Below are 19216 nucleotides of genomic sequence, written 5' to 3' on the forward strand. Positions count from 1 at the left end.
ACACACACACACACACACACACACACACACACACACACACACACACACACACACACACACACACACACACACACACACACACACACACACACACACACACACACACAAATTCTCCCTATGAACCTGAGTGTGGTCAGGCCCTGGCATTCATCAGTTTGTGATAAATCAACAAAACAGTGGACTAAAAGTTATACCAAGTTTCATGAGAACAGTGGCAAAATTCACATATGTGATGATTGTGGTGGCAATGTAAGTTAATCCCGTGTGAATGTGGTGATGCACGAAAGTCAACAGTCAGACATTTGACCCAAGATGGCTGTGCAGTGTGTTTACATGTGCAGAACCTACATCTTAGATCTCTGCACACACGGCTTCCTTCTTGCCACCCCTTTGAAGACTGTATCTCGCTCACCCACTTGCTCATGCATCCCCCAGCTGTGATCATCTCCCCTGCGTTTCTCTTGAGTTACCTAACTGTCTCTTGCATGCAAGGCCACTTAAACACAACACATAGTACAGTGTGTGATAGTATTTGGTGATAACTTTTTATGTGTGAAATACTTTAACATGTGACTTGCAAATTAAATCTGGTGCTACTCCCAGTGGAAAGCATGGTGCTACTGATGCCACTGAAAGCAAGCCCAAAAGGGTAAGGCATAGCCTTTCCCTTCATGTGAAATTGGACACAGCTAAGAAGAGGCATAAGGCAGGGTGGGGGGCGAGCAGTACTGCTGATGTCCTGAAGGTACCCCAGTCCATGGTATCCACCAAAATTTTAAAATCTGATGCTGTTCTAGTAACACTGCAGAACACACCTACCCTGACTATTAAGCACCTAACAAAACCTAGAGAACTCATTATGGAGGACAGGGAGTATCTCCTAGTGCTGTGGGTTAATGAACCTAACAGAGAGAAGCAACCCTTTCATTGTAGTTTTATTTGCACAAATGTTCTTGATCTGTGGAAGGATCTCAAGGAAAAGAAAGGAAAGGAGGCCAAGGAGGAGTTGAAGGCCAACATAGGTTGGTTTGAAGAGTTTAAGGCCCATGACATCTGACCATGCACATGGAGGCTGCTGGTGTTGACCACGTTGCAGCTCAGGAGATATTGAAAACCGACTTTGAAAAATGTTTCAGGCAGTGGAAAGAATGCTGGGCCACATGTGTCAAGTCAGAAGGGGCCTACCTTGATGGGGATTAGCATCCTAGCTCAACAGGTTAGCTATTTATATTTTTAGAGTCAAAAGTTGGATACTTTCTGAACAGACTTTGTATAGCGTATCCTTTCATTTGGATATGCTAGAGTGGCAACTAGGTAATGTTTAGTCACTAGATTTTGTGACTCTTCCGCCAAGCTGGCAGCAGGGATTCGAACCTGGGTCCACTAGGGCGGCAGGCTACTTCTCTAACAAGTCAGACACCTCCACCCCTATGTAAATGCAAGAGCTGAAGATTTGCTTTGACCCAGTAGTTGAGCGAATCCCCCTGTTGAGGGTCTGTGCCTTATGTCATAATTTCCTCAGCAAGACAGAACTTGATGTCCTCATTCCATTTGTCTGCTGCAGTACCTACAACTCACCCTTTCTTGCTCTTCATCCTCATCACGCTACCTACATGTAGATACGTAAAGTACTTGTGTTCCCCATTCTGTCCACTCACTCTCAGTGTTCACCTGTGACTTAATTTTCTCCAAAACTATAATTTTACATTGCTAGGTTTATGGCATAGTTGTATTGCCATTTATGTATTTCCAGTAATTGATTGAGTCCCTGTTAAAGTACAGGCGGTGGAGAGGGGGAGAGTGGCCAAATCAGTCGAGAGTTGGCCTACATTCATAATGGACCCAGGCTTGAATCCCCTCGGGGACAGGGAACACTTTAAGATCTTGAATGTCATTCAAGCAAGCTTTACTGATCTACCAGACAACCCACCGACATGTTATAAAGGTACCTCTGCTAATACCAATACACCAACGCTGTATGAGGCAGCCCTAGCATGTATTCAATATGGACAGTGGGTGTTAATGCTGAAGTGGTGACATGTGGAGGTGTATGGATGTAGGAGGACTACTGAGCCATGGTAATGGGCTGTGAAGTCTATGCCCAGAGTCGGGGGGGGGGGGGGAATCAACCAAGCCTTACAGTGGTTAAAGTGAAATTGCCTATTCAGTGCAGCAGTCTGGATATTGTGATTCTGGCCATCTCAACCCTCTGTCCTAGAAACTTTATCATCATCACCATCATCATCATCCAGACCACCTTTCACACTCTAGGGCAAGTTGAGGAGTAGCAGTATCCAGACAGACCAAGTTTGCCCACTCCAATGGGCCATTCTCCCATTCACACATCATTCAAGCCCCTGGAATCCTGGCTATATCTGATACACCAAAAATTTTCACCACATTCTGTAGCTTCACATAAATGTGTCTGACAGTCAGTCCAAACTCTGTTACATTTAAAGGGGGTTCCAAGTCCCTGATCATGCACTTTGTCTCACAACATTCATCTAGCCAGCTTGATCTCTTGTCAGTCCCCTAGCCTTACCGACATCCTTACCTCTCTTCCTCACACACTCATCCACCATGTCCCTCCACCTTCTTCTTGGCCTACCTTGCCTCCTCCCTCCTTCACATTTGCTCAGATACACAATTTTTACCACTCTGTTGTTGTCCATTCTCTCCACATGACCATACCATCTCAGTACGCGCTCTTCGATTCTGGTGTCCACAGACTTCCTCACTCCACATCTTTCACGAATCACATTATTGCGTAACCTATCCACTCTCTGTACTCCACATACATTCCTCAGCAGTCCCATCTCTTCTGCTCATACTCTTGACTTTTCATTTTCATGCCACACCATAGTCTCACATCCATATGTCAAAGTTGGCACTAACACTCCATCATGTAAGCCTTGTGCAGCTGCAACAGTCAAGCCTCTGTTTCTTATCAAGGCCTTCATAGCACCAGCTACCTTCCATGTGTCACTCTAATTTTCATTTCTTCTGCACATTTCCCTCTCCTTTCTATCATTGTACCCAGGTATTTGAACTCTAACCAATTCCAGTCTCTCTTCATTCACCGTAACATCACACTGGGACTCACCTTCTCTCTCGATTACCATCACTTTACTCTTTTCAAAATTTACTCTCAAGGCACAACACTCACAGACAACAGCAAAGCTCCAAACTAGCCTACCAAGCTCTTGTGCGGTACTTGCAAGTAGCCGTGCATCATCAGCATACAACAAATTTGAGATATTTCATCCATCACCATTCATAGCAACGCTATCCCTCTCTCCATTACTTGTGCTTTTACTTCTCTCATCACCCCATCCATATATATATTGATCAACCATGGGGACATCTCGCAGCTTTGTTTCACACCTGCATTGATCTTGAACTATTCACTTAGGTGCCCATTTACCCTTACACATGCCTCGCTACCATCATAAAAACTCTTGACAGCATGTATCATTTATCACCTACACCGTACATTCGCAGAACCTTCCACAGTCCTTCTCTGTCTAGTTTGTGAGTAAAAGATGAAAACCAAGCAAATAAAAACAATACAGTAATGATACAGTACAGTAATACTGTGCTGTACATAGTGTACTATTGTATGTACTCACCAAGTGTTGGCATCAATGGAGTGAAACAGCACTGGAGGGTTTGCTCTCATATACAGTACAGTACACAATACAGCACAGGGGTAGTTTAACATTAACAGTAGAGCACTAGGACATGAGCACTGACAAGCCATTAGCATTGCAGTACAATACGGTACAGTAGCTTGAACATAGGACGCCACAGAGTTAGTCAAAGCACCATGGTTTTGTGACTGCATGATTAGGAGAGCGAGAGCGCGTAGGCATGTCTTGACTCTAAGACATCCAAGGGCAAGAATGAAAGCATGGCTGTATTCTTGGCGCTCCAGATAAGTCACGCCCATGACGGATTCTGATTGGCTGGCACGGAGTTGGGATTTTTATTGGCAACAGAGTTTTGGGATTTCTCCGTGGTGTCGGTTGGGTACCATTTACATGCCAGTTGAGACCCCTCAGTGCTGGATGTTGCATTGGACTGTCGGTTATGTCCTATTTCAGGGCCAGCTGTTGCATAAACATCGCCGGATATTGCTTTAACCTGCTGCATGCCGGCTATTTTTAGCCCTATGGGTCACCCCAGTGCCGACCATTTTTCAACTTTTTTTTTTTTTTTTTTTTTTGGTGCTAAAATGATAGATTTTGATGTGGAAACAACGAATTTCGCCATTAAAATGCTCACCGAGGTTCGGAAATTGGTTTTATTGAGTCCCGCATACTCGGGTTCAAGTATAGCCGCTCTCTCACGCTCGCCACGTACGTGAGAGAGCCGTTTTCTATGTAAGGTATACTCAGGTATTTATGCTAGGAAGGTATAGCAATGTTCAGTACACTTTTCTGATTACTTATTACTTCAGCATCTATCACAATTTGCATGTCTTTCTCACTGTGAATGCATTATCTTACACTTACTTGAAGATAGGTACAACCTGACTTCATTACGTACAGTCCTGGCACTTACAAGAAGGTATTTACAACTTGACATCACTATATAGTCCTCAGACTTACAAGAAAATATTTACAACTTACAGTTACATGAAAATATTTACAAAATAGCTTCATTATGTATGGCACTGGGTGAGGCACACAGGCAGAGTGAGCATGAGGGGGGGAGCAAGCAAGTGTATGGCCTTGACAGCCTGGGAGATGGTAGAGGAACAGTTACCTTACATGCCTGCCAATTTTTACCCGCAAATCTTGAAAAATGCGGTCACAGTGAAGTTTTTTATTTTAAACCGTTTTAAAATGGCACTGGCTCTGGCCGCGGAATTATCTCGGACCGTTTTAAAATGGCAGTGGCATGCGGCGGGTTAATAGAAGTAAGATAGCTGCATCGGATATTTTGTTGGGTCAGATATTGTGATGATGGATAATTGAAAGTTTACTGTATTATGATTTGTACTGAAGTGTTGATTATTTTTTATTTAGCTGCATACTGGAATTCATCCACCTTACTTGTCTTTTTCCTTTTTAAGGTTGCGGATACAGAGATGACCTTGTACTCAGCATGTGCTCAGATGGATGGAGAGCCTGCAAAGAAAATCACCATTGGAGAAGCTGTATATGGGGTTAGTTTATGTTGTTTTGTTGTTGGTAATGAATAAAGGGTCTTTATTCCAGAGTCCAGTAACTCCAAATAATACTGGCTGGATGTAAAGGTATGATGCACTGTACAGTATATATATTATCCAAGTCTGAGGTTAGACCTGTTTTCAACATTTCCTGTAAGGAAGCTTTTAATTTTACCAGTGATGCTTAATAGGTTATTAGTTTAACTAAGCTATTATGAAGGAAGGGCTGAGTGTATCTTTTCCGTGGCTTGTGGTGGTAGTGTGGGCTGAGTGCTTTGGGTCTGCTCTCCACCCCATCGGAAGTTGGGGCTCTGGATTACTTCCTGAGGAATCGCAGCTACATCCAGGGCCACACCCCCTCCCAGACTGACCTTACAGTATGGGAAGCCTTCGCTCGACCACCACCACCCCACCTGCTGCATGCTTCACGTTGGTACCAACACATTGCCAGTTTTGATGCAGCTGAGAGATTAAGCTTCCCAGGAAATAAGAGACAACTGGAACATATCACAGGGGAAAGACAGAAGGTGCCTGACTGCTGTATTGGTATTTACTTTGCTGCATGACAGTTTATTTAAGAAGTAACTGGATAATGTACTTATACTGTGTAGATACCTTACAGGTTGTACTGCTTCTCTGTTTACAGTGGGATTGATGGCATTGCGAATTTTTAGACACCATGTTTCAGAAGTGTAGTGATTTTTATTTATTTATTTTTTTTCAGATTGGTATAGTGATTTCCACAGCATCTTTGCAATGCTTAACTTGCATTACTTTTATTAGTATGGTTTACATAATCAGTCAGAAGGCAATATAATCAACCTCTACAGGCATATCCTTGTTTGCAACCTAATATGACATTAACATTCTTAGTGCACATTACTCCCCATAAAGACGATGGAGAGGGATGTCTTTATGTGGTGTCTCCAGTATGACTGAGCTGCTCTACTGCAGTGTTATATAAATATCCCTCAACTCCCACCCAGTCTCATGAAAGGAGGATAGCGAACTATAGAGGAAGGGCACCTCCGTCCTGCTGTTCACTGGGTTCATGTTCAGATGAGCCTGGGTTTACAGCTACTAGTACTGCTCTGTATAGAAAACAACTGAATTGTTATCTCTTTTATTCAAAACAGTAAAGATCCTTTTGCTGAATAAACAGACTTTCAGATAGTTTTAAAGATGTAACAGTGCTACTGCACGTAACTCTCCAAGATGACTGATTGCTATATGCATACTCAAAATAAAGAAACCATTTTTATTGCATTGAACCCTGTTTGAGAACTTAATACTTTCAAACCAAGGTACTCTGTGTATAGGTAGCATCACTCTCATTGAGCACTGCAGTATTGCGAGCCCTTGTTTTATGTTGATTCTTAATCAATGGCTCATTTTGCATCTTGTAGAGTATGTGCACATATGATTTCTCACAGGAATAGATTAACTGAAAACACCAACTTTGTCCACTTAACTTTTTCACTTTTTTTTTTTTTTTTTTTTTTTTTTTTTTTTTTGGGGGGGGGGGGGGGGAAATGTCCCACACACAAGGGTTTTGAGATATAGAAAGAGAATTGTTTTGATAAAATATTCCACACCAAAAAATGGGCCCTAATTTCTTGAGTAAAATTATGTTTAATATAATGTAAAAAAAAAAAATAATAATAATTATAATAATTACCTGTGTGGTGAGCAGTCAAAACCTGCGAGGTTGGAGCTCCTCCACTGCCAGATGTATGCCATTCGGTATAATGGTAAACATAAAGCTGTTCTTTTGTTTTTCTTTTATAATAACACCTTTATTTTCAATTTCTCTTTCATCTGACAACATAATGTGAGTCATCAGAAATTGCTTCCATCAGATCCAAGTACAGTAATATCCCAATATACAGTATCCCTAGATGCGATACCCAGGCTTAATGATGGGGGTAGAAATACCACCATACCCGGCCTAACTATGGCTAAACCCCAGTTTAACAATGGGTTTTGATTTTTTTTTTTTTACCAATTTTGATGATACATTAGACTAATATTGTGTGTTTAGGTTGATTTATAAACAGTTTTTAGACATAGATTAATGTGTTTTAGTCATAGGTGGGGTGAACATTGTCATTTTGGAGTACAGTTTACTAAATTTGATTTTTTCCAGAATATTTGACATTTTTCAGATTTTATTTGTTGGTTGTAATGAGTTACTTACAGGTGTTAGACCTAGGTTAGCTTATTTTACAGCAGTTAGGCCATTTAGATTGGCTTTAAACTTGTTTTTGGGCACATTTGGTTGGGTTTAGGACTTGGCTTGGGGGGGAAACCCATGGCTCAAAAATGCATCCCATTACTTTACATGTTAAAACTACCCCAGTATACAATACCCCGCCTAACGATGGGTTTTTACCTAACCAATTGCATCATTAAACTGGGGTATACCTGTAGTCTGCCACGGCAGCAAAACGTCTCATGCCACACATCTTGATGTACATATGTTACATGACAAAAATACTGTTCTGTAATAGACAGTAAAATAGTCCTTCCTTGATGGCAACACCTCAGTCATGCCACCTCTTGATACTGAACCACTTTTGGGTCCCCAGTACTGGCTCGCATAATATCGGGTCCAGAACATGTATATGTGCCATCCAGTGGCTACAGACGTTTGCTTAGTGGCACGTTGATGTGCCACCCTGTGTGAAAGCGTTAAAAGAAATGACATCCCCTCAAGTCGGTTAAAACTCGTTCTTCTAAACATTCATTTAATTTAAAATGAGATTTTAAGAGTAATCTCTTAAATTAACATGTGCTTGATATTTTTGTGTTTGACTGAAACTTGGTTGTGTGAATCAGATATTAACATCGTTCACAGTGCTTTTCTCGTGACACATTCTGTAATAAGTGTTCCAAGTCCTACTGCCACCCATCTGGTGGAGGTGCAGCACTTTTTTTTTTATATATATATATATATATATATATATAATGCTAGGAAGAAGGAACCAGAGGCCACGAGCCTGCAGTAACTGTTCCTTCCAAGACAAAAACAAAATACTGTACAAGAAAGAGCCAAATTCAAGATCCGATCATTTCGAGATGCCTGGACACACGCATTTGAAAGACTGTAGATCATAGTTAGCAGGAAATATGGACAGAGGGAGACAGTTCCAGAGTTGATCTGTTGCATAAATGAAGGACTGGGAGTAATGGTTAACTCTTGCATTAGAGAGTTGGACAGAAAAGGGATGAGAATTTGCCATTGACGGAGTCCCTAGAGAGGTGGTGAGGTGGGCAATGAAAAAGCCTGGGATTGAGGAGTGACTGGTTAGGGTCATTATGGCCATGTATGTGGGTGCTCACACCCAGGTAAGGGTGAATGGAGATTTCAGTGATGAGTTTTCTGTGAATGTTGGTGTACATCACGGGTCAGGCTTGAGCTCCTTGTTGTTTATCATGGTACTTGAAGCCCTCTTACTTGACTTCAGAAATGGACTCCCATGGGAGATGTATGCTGATCATTTGGTGTTGATTGCAGAGAATGAAAAGGGGATGGAGGAAAGATTTAGGAAGTGGAGAGATGGTATGGGACACAAGGGCTTAGAGCAAATGCAGATAAAACAAAAAGTAATGGTGTCTAGGGCAGGGGGCAGTACTCTCAAGGAAGGGGGAGAGTGGCCATGTGCGATGTGTCACAAGGACATGGGAAGCAGTTCCATCTTGTGCCATGTTTGTGGTAAGTGGGAGCATAAGAGATGTGATATTAGAGGTAGACAGCTAAATAATGCTGATTTCATGTGTGCGATTTGTCAGGGAGAGCACGCGGATATTGCCAGGCAAAAAAAGATGAACTTGCTGGTGAGTCTCAGGAGTGTTTGGAAGTTTTGTTGTTTGGGAGACATGTTATGTGCTGGAGGTGGGGCAGGTGCTACCTCTGTGGGTAGAGTGAGATGTGATTGAAAGAAGTTCAAGGAGCTGTTGCCTCTCCCAAAACTGAGAGGGCTTTCCTTCCATGCTAAAGGATCTTTGTATGCAGCATGTGTTGGGAATGTATTGCTGTATGGTAGTGAGACCTGGGCATTAAAGGAAGAGGATATTCGCAGACTCAGATGTTCAGAAATGGCAGTGATTAGGCGGATGTGCAGTGTGTCCTTGGGTGCAAGGCCTGGGGGGGCTAGGTTTATGATGAAAGAGTTGAGAGGTAAGATGGAACTGGTGAGTATTGTTGTTCTGATGAGGAGAAGGAGATTGATTGAGATCGTTTGGGCATGTAGAGAGGATTGGGGATGATAATTGGGTGCAGAAAGTGAGAAGTGTTAATGCTGGGGGTTGGGTAGTGAGAGGTAGACCAAATAAGACCTGGGACAAGGTCATTGAATGTGACCCCAGGGTTAAGGGACTAAATAGAGAAGCTGCCAGAGATCAAGCAGCATGGAGAGCCGCCATTTGGTGACCAAGGCTAATGCTTGCAAGCATGTTGTAGCCTTCAGAAGTGAAAAGATAGTGAAAATTAAATGTTTGAGGAAGATATCTTATATAGTTGGTACTGTGTATATATGAGTGGTAAGGTTGGATTTTCAGTGGTATTTCACCTTTGCAGGGTCTGGTGGCTAATGAGACTTTGGGTTACTACATGGCTCGCATCCAGCACTATCTCCTGAAGATAGGGATCAACCCTAAGAAGTTGAGGTTCCGGCAGCATCTCAGCAATGAAATGGCTCACTATGCCTGTGACTGTTGGGATGCTGAGTGCCTCACCTCATATGGATGGATAGAGTGTGTTGGATGTGCTGACCGCAGTGCATATGATCTTAGTCAGCACACCAAGGGATCAAGTAAGTTAAAGTATGTGCAGGTTTTTTTTCCGAACACCTTCAGCTCAATTATGTGTTTTTATATATCCTTCAGTTGGGAAAGACATATATTGGAGGGGTTATTGTAGGCTACATATAATCCTTTAGTCAGCCATCCAAGTTATAGTGGTGCCACTGCTTGAAGGCATCCTTCTCCAGCACCTGTTTAGTAAGTCTTTCTATGAATAAAGTTGAATGGAGCTACGATTGTATTGTTTATAATCACTCCTGCATGGTAGCATGCCTTGACTCTAGTTGCCTAATGGTGGCTCTCCACACTGCTTGATCTCTAGCAGCTAATCCATTATCCTTGATGTCACACTCAATGACCTCGTCCTACTGTAGGTATTTTTTGGTCTACATCTCATAACCGTACGTGGTTGCATGCCTTGACCCTAGTTGCCTAATGGCGGCTCTCCACACTGCTTGATCTCTAGCAGCTAATCCATAATCCTTGATATCACACACAATGACCTCATCCTAGGTCTTTTTTGGTCTAACTCTCATAACCGTACACTTGACATTCACACCTCCCACCTTCTACACCCACTTGTCTTCCATCCTCTCAACATGCCTAAACCATTAGTACATTAAAGCCTATCCTTCCTCTCAACTGCTCCATCACAATCCTAGCCCCGTCATGTCTTGCGTTGAAGGATGCACTACACATCCATTTAATCACTGTTATTTCTGTATATTTGAGCCTACACATACAGTATCTTCTTCCTTTGCTGCCCAGGTCTCACTGCCATATACCATTGTACTCCTAACATATACCACATACAAGGACTCTTTATCTTAGATGGAGAGCCCTCTCAATGTTAGGAGCAAGAATAATTGTACAAGTACAGTACCCTTGCATCCAAGATGGTAATACTGTTGCCTAAGGGACCCGTCTAGGACGAAAAATGTCTTGGACCAACACAAGACCTTATGGAAGAAATTAATACTGTCACAAAATCCCTAGAAACATCAACCTAGGCCTGTTTTGGCACCAAAACAAATTTCCTCACCTTAAAAGTGTGTGTTTCTGAGCCTGTTATCTCTGGCTTAGTTGCTCAATTATCTCCAGCTTAGTATCATGAGGTAGATGGTGGTGCTTCAAGGGGTTAGCAGATGATTTCCTAGGCATGGTTATGTAAGGAGAGGCAATAACCTAGGAGCAAATGTTGAGTGCAACATGCGGTGTGTCCACAATCCGCTGGCGAGAGAGACAAATGCAGGCCTTGCTTGCTGATCACGTGACCAGAAGCCATATTTTATTGGACATCATCTCAAGCACGTCACTCTCCCGGGCGTGGGAACTGTGTTGGACTGGGTGAGACTGTCATAGCTGTATTCTCCTCGGATTTGGACTGTTATGAACTGTTGGTTCCGTATTGGACATATGCAACGGTATTATAGCAATATTTTGGATTATTATTTATGATTTCCGTCTTGGACGTGAAACGTCTTGGACAAACCTGTCTTGGATGTGGGGGTACTGTATGTTAGAGGATTCAGTTATGGAAGTGGAGAAAAAAATTGATTTATAGAGTATTGTATTGAAAGCTTTGATGCAGTGATTAAAAAAAAAAAAAAAAAAAGAGGAAATAAAAATAAAAGGGGGAAAATAGATATACCAGAACAAAAAGTAGGTGGTGTTTAGAGGGCTTTGATATTTAGCAGAAATGGACACAAAGTCTCCTATATTATTAGGATAGTACATATATGATATATGGGTGTAAAGCATTCGTATGGCCTGAGAGAAGTGAGAGTGAGCATTGGAAGTGGGCTGTTGGGAAGATTAAATGAGTTAATATATATTGTATGGGATAAGAATTAGTGAAATTGCAAAAGGTGTGGATTAAGGAAATGTATGCATCTTAGACCAGAAATGTGTTTACATAAAATGTATGGCCCCAGTAGATGGATGTACCTTTTGTTTCTGTCGAACCATTCATTTTTATGACTGAGTTAGCAGAGTGAAGAGGTAAGAATTATGCAAAATCTTACCGTTCAGTGAAGCTAATCAGGATATTCTGAGCACTGCATGGGCAAATCTGATTAATCTCATTCTTAACTCTTTCACACTGTAGCATGATTTTCCACTTTATTAATTTTCTGGTTGTTGTTGTTGATGTTGCCCTACCCTGGTCTATCTGGCCAAGTAAACCTATTAACCATAAGCAACCAGCTGCCCTCCTGTGGTGGACAGCACCTCGCCAGGGTTGGAACAGGGTCCTTCCACATGACAGGGTACAGGGAGACAGGAGGCATACCCCTCAAGAGGATGAGCTGTGTATAGGGTATGCTGTATAAATGAACAGAAGTCTTAGCTTGGTCTTTGACTACTGAGTTGGTGTTGTTATTAAATATGATTGTATGACTGAGTTCCTTGCATAAGAATGTTGTGCAGCGCCAACTGTTGGGCCTGGGCCCCATGTCACTCCCATAGTAGTACTATACCACCAAGGCCGATGTTAACCATTCAGCTGCTACTGTTTACATAGTTTGGGATGTTCCTCTTTCACCTTTTTAGACTCTGTAATCAGAGGAATGGTCCTACTTCATACTTGCTGGCAAAATGACATAGGAGAGGGAACTTGTGTGTGAATGATTGTATCTTTTCACCCATGGAATATGCAAGAAGTTTGATAAATTGAGTTATTTGTGAATATAGTTCACCCTTGTTTTGCAGTGTGGATTTCGTATTGTTTGTAAAGATTCCAACATACTAACGTGTCATCCTTGGCCACCTAATGGTGGCTGTTCATGCTGCTTGATATCTGTCAGCCTCCCTCTTCAGTCCCTTATCCATAAGGTCACACTCTGCGAGGTCTGTCCAAAAAGAAACCAAACTTTTTAAATGGTGCACCAACTTGCCGGCTTAGTGTGATCGCGATGGGAGTGCTGTGTAGTGGAGACTATGAGCTTTAGTCTAACACTAGCCGCATCAAACCGTGTCATTTAGTCATTGCGGTACATGCATGTAAGTAAACATGTGTTTAATGCACTTGGCAATTTGTTTCAAGTTGAACAATGAAGGATGTGGAAGAGCAGTGTGTTTGCTTGAAATTCTGTTTCAGACTGGGATAAACTTTTACGGAGACTTTTCAGATGTTTCAAGGGGCCTATGGGGAGGATTGTTTGAGTCAGCGAGTTCAAAGGATATCTTGGAACAAACATTGATTGTAAACTTGAATGTTGGTGATTTTACAATTGGAAATAGTGATTGTACATTGACCAGTGAGGATTTGTACAAGATCACAGTGATCATATAAGTGAAAATGCTGTAGTTCGTTGAAAAAAAATCCTAACTTTTTCATTGTATAAGCAATTCATTGCATAGGGGTTCGTCATAGAACGAGGCATTCAGTTCATAACTTCCCATACTCTTGTATATTAAGGTGTCTGTTTCTGCATCCTGTCCATCGCCTTGTAATGTGGGAATTTGGCTAGGGATAATGGTAATACTGGGGTACAGTTCTTATTAACCAGACACCAGTGCAGCTTATGAGGGCTGGACATGAGGTTTGCAGTTAATAATTGGTTGTTTTGCTGTTATTATGAACTTAATTTGTTGCAAATTATATCACATCAACAGTAAGCTGCTTGTACTGCATGGAAGTATGGTGTTTTCACTCGGATTACTATAAACATACATGGGAGCATACATCATCCATCCACTTAGTGCAGTGTTGCTGTTTTTAGGGTAACTCTACATTGAGTGGCAAGCTTAGTGATTTCCTGTAGACCAGGAAAGCATTTACGGTGCTGGGTGGTAACCTTATAACTAACCAACAGCTGGGTTGGCGGAGGGTTAGTGCCCCTCCCCGGAAAACAACTAACTAAAAATACAAACAAGAACCTTGGACCAGGACTGACCAAAAGGTGACGACTAAGGACTGAACAAAGGACATGGTGCGGAGAGCTACTTGGAATGTAAGAGGCGTAAATGATGAAGTGAAAGAAAGTGAGATTGTCCAGGTGCTTGAAGGTGCGAAAGTGGATGTATGTGGATTAACTGAAACTAAATGGAAAGGTGAGAGTGTGAGAGAATGGAAGTATGGATGGGGTATATGCATGGGAGTAGGTGAGAATGAGAGGACAAGAAAAGGAGTGTGTAATGTTCTGAGTAACATATGGAAGGAGAATATGAGAGAGTATGGATTAGTTGGCTCAAGGATTGTGTGGGTAAGATTGAAAATTGGACTATAAATGTGGGCGATTGTGTGCATCTATTCGCGAACGCAAGATCGTGCAAGCAGAGTGAGAGAAGAGTTCTAGACAAATGTGGAAGCATGCATGGAAAAGTTCGAAAGGGATGAGAAAGTGTTTTTGACTGGAGATATGAATGGAAAAGTAGGGAATGTGAAGGTGGATGGAGTAGTTGGTGAGTGGGGTGTGCTTCCAGAGATGGATGAGAATGGTAGTGCTTTAATGGACATTTGTGCCAGGAGGGGGTTGGTGATAGCCAATACCCTCTTCAGGCACAAAATGATCTATAGGTATACATGGCGAGTGATGAGAAGGGTGGGTGGTGAACTGAATGGATGGAAGGCAATGATTGATTATGTATGTGTGGATGACAGGATGAGAAGATGTGTAACAGATGGAAGACTGTATTGATGGAAGTGAAGCTTGGACCTTGTTGGAGGGACAGAAGTCAAGAGTGAGAGCAGCGGAAATGAGTTATCTGAGAGGAGCCTGTGGAGTCACATGGAGAGAGAGACTGACAAACGAGGAAGTGCAGGAGCATTGTGGTGTGGATGTGGATGTGATAGGAAGCGTTAGGAGAAACACACTGAGGTGGTTTGGCTGTATGGAGAGGATGGAGAGTGAGAGACTGATGAGGAGAGTGTATGTGAGTGAGATGGAGGGGGGGAGGGAGGGAGAGGCCAAGGATGAGATGAAGGGATGAAGTGGAGAGGTATATGAGAGAGGGGGGTCTGAGCTAGGAGCAGGGCAGTGAAATGGCGAGGGACAGGGCGACATGGAGGCGATTTGTTTGTCGCCACCCCTTACGGGATGAAGGCGTCTGGCAATAGATAGGTAGACAGCTGCAGTTTAATTCAGATTTCACTTGTGTATGCATATTTTACAGTTACTTTCTCCTCTGAGGCTAATAAATCAAGTTATGGTACAATGTCAGGTGTCAAGCTGTGTGTGGAGCGCCCATTGAAGGAACCAGAGTTGGTGGACGGTATGGTGGCAGTAACAGACAAGGGAGCCATTGGCAAGACCTTCAAGAAAGATGCCAAGGCTGTACAAGAAGCATTGGCAGCCCTGTCTTCAGAAGAAGCAGAGAAGATGGACAAAACGTTGACTGAGAGTGGGTAAGTTGTAGTGCAAGGGCTGGTTGGGATTTGTTGCTCACATACTGGTACCATTCACGACAGTAACTGGTTACCATCACATAAAATTTCTGAACTGTTTAGCATAGCACTGGTCTCCTGTGCTCATGGTGGGGAAATAAAACAACTGATGATGGACAGATGAATTTGGTAGGTATGTCTTGTGTCTGTCAACTTCATATTTTCACTGCACCTGGGGTGATTTCTGATGCTAATTATCTATTGAGCCAAAGATCATGGAGGAGTTAGAGTCATTGGTGGGAACAAATATATTTGGAATTTGTGGCTTTGAATTTTACACTGTTGGTATCTTTTCTTGTTTCTGACTCAGTTGTATCCCAGTTACTAGTGAGCAGTAGGAGTAGGTTGATAATATAAGTACCTGGTACATGTATATGTTTTGGTGTGCACTGGAATAGGGCTACATATTAATAATTGCCTATTGCTTCTGATAGAGAATTTTTATGATGGTAGTGAAGTTTGTGTGAGGGTTAATGGGCATCTAATTGAATGGTTCGTGATTGCTGTGGGCGTGCGACAAGTTTGTGTGATGTCCCCATGGTTGTTCAATATATATATATGGATGGGGTGATGAGAGAAGTAAAAACACAATTAATGGAGAAGGGGATGGCATTGGTAATGAATGGTGATGGATGAAATATCTCAGATTTGTTGTATGCTGATAATACAGTACTACTTGCAAGTACCGGACATAAACTTGGTAGACCAGTGCAGAGTTTTGCTGATGTCTGTGAGTGTCGTGCCTTGAGAGTAAATTCTGATAAGAGTAAAGTGATGGTTATTTAGAGAGAAGATGACTCTCAGTGCAATGTTACAGTGAATGGAGAAAGACTGGAATTGGTGAGAGTTCTAATACTTTTTGTACAGTGTTAGAAAAGAGAGGAAAATGTGCAAAAGAAGTGGAGAGTGGAGTGACACAAGGAAGGAAGGTAGCTGGTGCTATGAAGGCCTTGATAAGAAACAGAGGCTTGACTGTTGCAGCTGTGTGAGGTTTACATGAAGGAGTGTTAGTGCCAGCTTTAACATATGGATGTGAGACTATGATGTGGCATGAAAATGAAAAGTCATGAGTGAGAGCAGTGGAGATGGGACTGCTGAGGAATGAATGTGGAGTATAGAGAGTGGATTGGATATGAAACAATGTGATTTGTGAAAGATGTGGAGTGAGGAAGTCTGTGGACACCAGAATCGAAGAGAGTGTACCGAGGTGGTATGGTCATGTGGAGAGAATGGATAACAATAGATTGGTGAAAAAGGTATATCTGAGTGAATTTGAAGGAGGGAGGAGGTGAGGTAGGCAAAGGAGAAGGTGGAGAGATATGGTGGATGAGTGTGTGAGGAAGAGAGGTTTGCAGGTCAGTGAGGCTAGAGGACTGACAAGAGATTGAGTTGGCTGGATGAATATTGTGAGGAGAAGTGCATGATCAGGGATTTGGCACCCCATTTTAATGTGACATTGTGTGGATTGACTGTCAGATACATTTATGTGAAGCTACAGAATGTGGTGAATGTTTTTGGCTGATCAGATAGAGCCAGGATTCCAGGAGCTTGAATGATGTGTGAATGGAAGCATGGCCCATTGGATTGGGCAAATTTGGCTTGTCTGGATATTGCTACTCCTCACCCTTCCCTAGGGTGGGAAAGGAGGTCTGGATGATGATGCATCGTCCAGAAGCTGGTCAGGTCAAACACTGTTCTGCTACTGGCAACGTGTATTCCAGTACTACTTGTTTCATGGCTGAATTGTTGGCGACTAATCCAGCAACTACACTGGCCCTAGGTCAGTGAGGAGGGTGATTAGACATCTCCCAGAACTTAAAAAAAATAAATAAATAAATAAATAAATAAAAAAAAAAAAAGACGTCAAAAGGGTGGATGTGCTATTTAGCCAGCAGCCATCAAGCAACGTGAGTGGCGCTCATTCGATTTGGTTGGCAGTCCACCTAGAAGGAAAACTCTGAATCAAATCTGGATAGCCCTTATCATGGATCCTGCACCCTTATCCACAGGCTAGTGGTGAGTCCTACCCTGACTTGGGAGGTTTGGGTGGGGTCTGGGTCCACTCCGTGGAAAAACTTACGCCTTATGTGACTTGAGTAAGAAGGATCAAGGTCAGTGTTGGTTGCCCAACTTCGACCCAGTTTTGCCTAGGGGGTCTCTTCTCAGGTGCCAGCCTGAGAGGGCTTTTGAGGCCCTGTCATTCTGGCACCAATTATGATGGGTGCTGGGTGATGCATGCAGGATCCTAGCAGCTGGATGATGGGGGGCTGGGGGAGGCAGAGGACATGCAAACCCGTAGAACCATGCACGGTTTTAACCTTTGGAAGGGGCTGTAAGTGGGGGCTAGGAATGTTTTAAACCTTTCGAAGGATGATCGACTGCCTGTGTTGTCATGAGAGTTGGGGTGATTTGGGGTTTGCGTTGCTGCATTGTCTGAAGTGAGGTGGCCCAGGCATTGGAAGATCAGTAGCGATGGTTATGCATACTACTAGTCTAGCTGTGATGATGGTGCCCAGATCAAAGGCGTTGCTGTGGCAATTGCTGCTCACTTTGTCTCTTGTGTCGACAAGGTTGCTCTGGTTGATGGACATGTAATGCTGCTGAGGTTGAAGCACTCCTTGGGTTTCATCTTACTTATTGCCATGTATGCTCCAACTGAGATGACTGATAGAGAAGATACTTTTCTTTGTTAAACTTTACTCACTTGCAGAATGGTACCCCTCGTGGAATACAGTCTTGGTCATGTGTGACTTCAGTGCAGTTACCAGCATTGACAGGCAAGGCTTCAAAGAACATGTAAATCCCAATGGGTTTGAAACCAGGAATTCCATTAGGACTTACCTTTTGGACTTCACAGTCATGTAAACGAAGAATTGCTGGGTCCTGGTTCCAGTGGCCAGATTTTCACTGCTGGACTTGGTATTCCAATACTGAGGGATGCAGGGTTTTCAGGAGTGCAGAGTTCTTTGATACTGATCACAAACTTGTTGACATGCTAAGGGTACAAACCAAAACAGAGAAGCTCAAGATGCTACCAAAAACATTTCCAGCTTGAGAAACTCTGGAAAGCAGGAGTATGCAGTGGCAGTCTCAAATTGACTTGAAGTACTCACTGCTGTCGAGGACCCTGTTGAGCAATGGGATACCTTTAACCCCTTAACCGCGGGGCGTCACTTTCGTGATGCTTGGGAGCAAGAGATCATACCGCGGGGCGTCGCTTTTGTGATTCTGCGTTATTTTGATTTCACCCGGGCTTCCAAGTCAAGTGGAGGCTTGTATCATCTATCAGTACTGCCAATGTCCAACACTAGTTAGCACTCCTAATCTCATCTGTACTCCCATCCATTGTTGACAATTTAGCCATTTCTCCCCGTTCTTGACTCCCCTCCCTACCCCCCCTCCATTACCCTATCCTCTCGCCTGCCCGGCCGTGCTACGCTAAGTAAATCTTCCCTGGAATTTTTCACTGATTTCATCCATTGAAATAAGCCCTATGTCCTATTCTTATACCAAATAATATATACAAGAAAGAAATAAGGTAAGTGAGAGTGCCATACACCTGGAATTGGCTAATTATCACCTGACAACACCTCACATGCACTCGTTCGCTAATTTTCGCTGTGTTTTTCCCCTTGAAATATGCTATATAATCTATTTTCGTGATAAATATACATGTAAGGAGGGAAGGGAGAAGCCTAAGTGATATTTACATTCACCTGGAACTACCTAATTTATAATGTATTGTCTAGATTTCCTGCCAATCATTTCAGTGCTAGACATAGCTGTTTCAAGAGCTAACATTGGTAGCACTGAATATCCCCTAAGTAGGCCTCTACCCCAGCCCTCCATTATCA

The 19216-nt window shown here is 42.7% G+C and overlaps 1 protein-coding gene across 2 annotated transcripts in view; it reads left to right on the forward strand.

Annotated features, from left to right (window-relative positions):
- Nucleotides 1–19216, forward strand: part of GlyRS (glycine--tRNA ligase) — a 92757-nt gene that overhangs the window by 58790 nt on the left and 14751 nt on the right. Inside the window, exons 9-12 of one of the 2 annotated variants that reach the window (XM_080272208.1) lie at nt 5078–5170; nt 5434–5700; nt 9753–9987; nt 15140–15323. In XM_080272208.1, coding sequence (XP_080128334.1) covers nt 5078–5170; nt 5434–5700; nt 9753–9987; nt 15140–15323 — 779 coding nt within the window. The remainder of the gene's footprint in view (nt 1–5077; nt 5171–5433; nt 5701–9752; nt 9988–15139; nt 15324–19216) is intronic. The other variant, XM_080272209.1, reaches the window with a different exon arrangement.

Source organism: Coenobita brevimanus, chromosome 50 (assembly GCF_032717465.1).
Source record: "Coenobita brevimanus isolate Jiangsu-jjx chromosome 50, ASM3271746v2, whole genome shotgun sequence".
Lineage (NCBI taxonomy): Eukaryota > Metazoa > Arthropoda > Malacostraca > Decapoda > Coenobitidae > Coenobita > Coenobita brevimanus.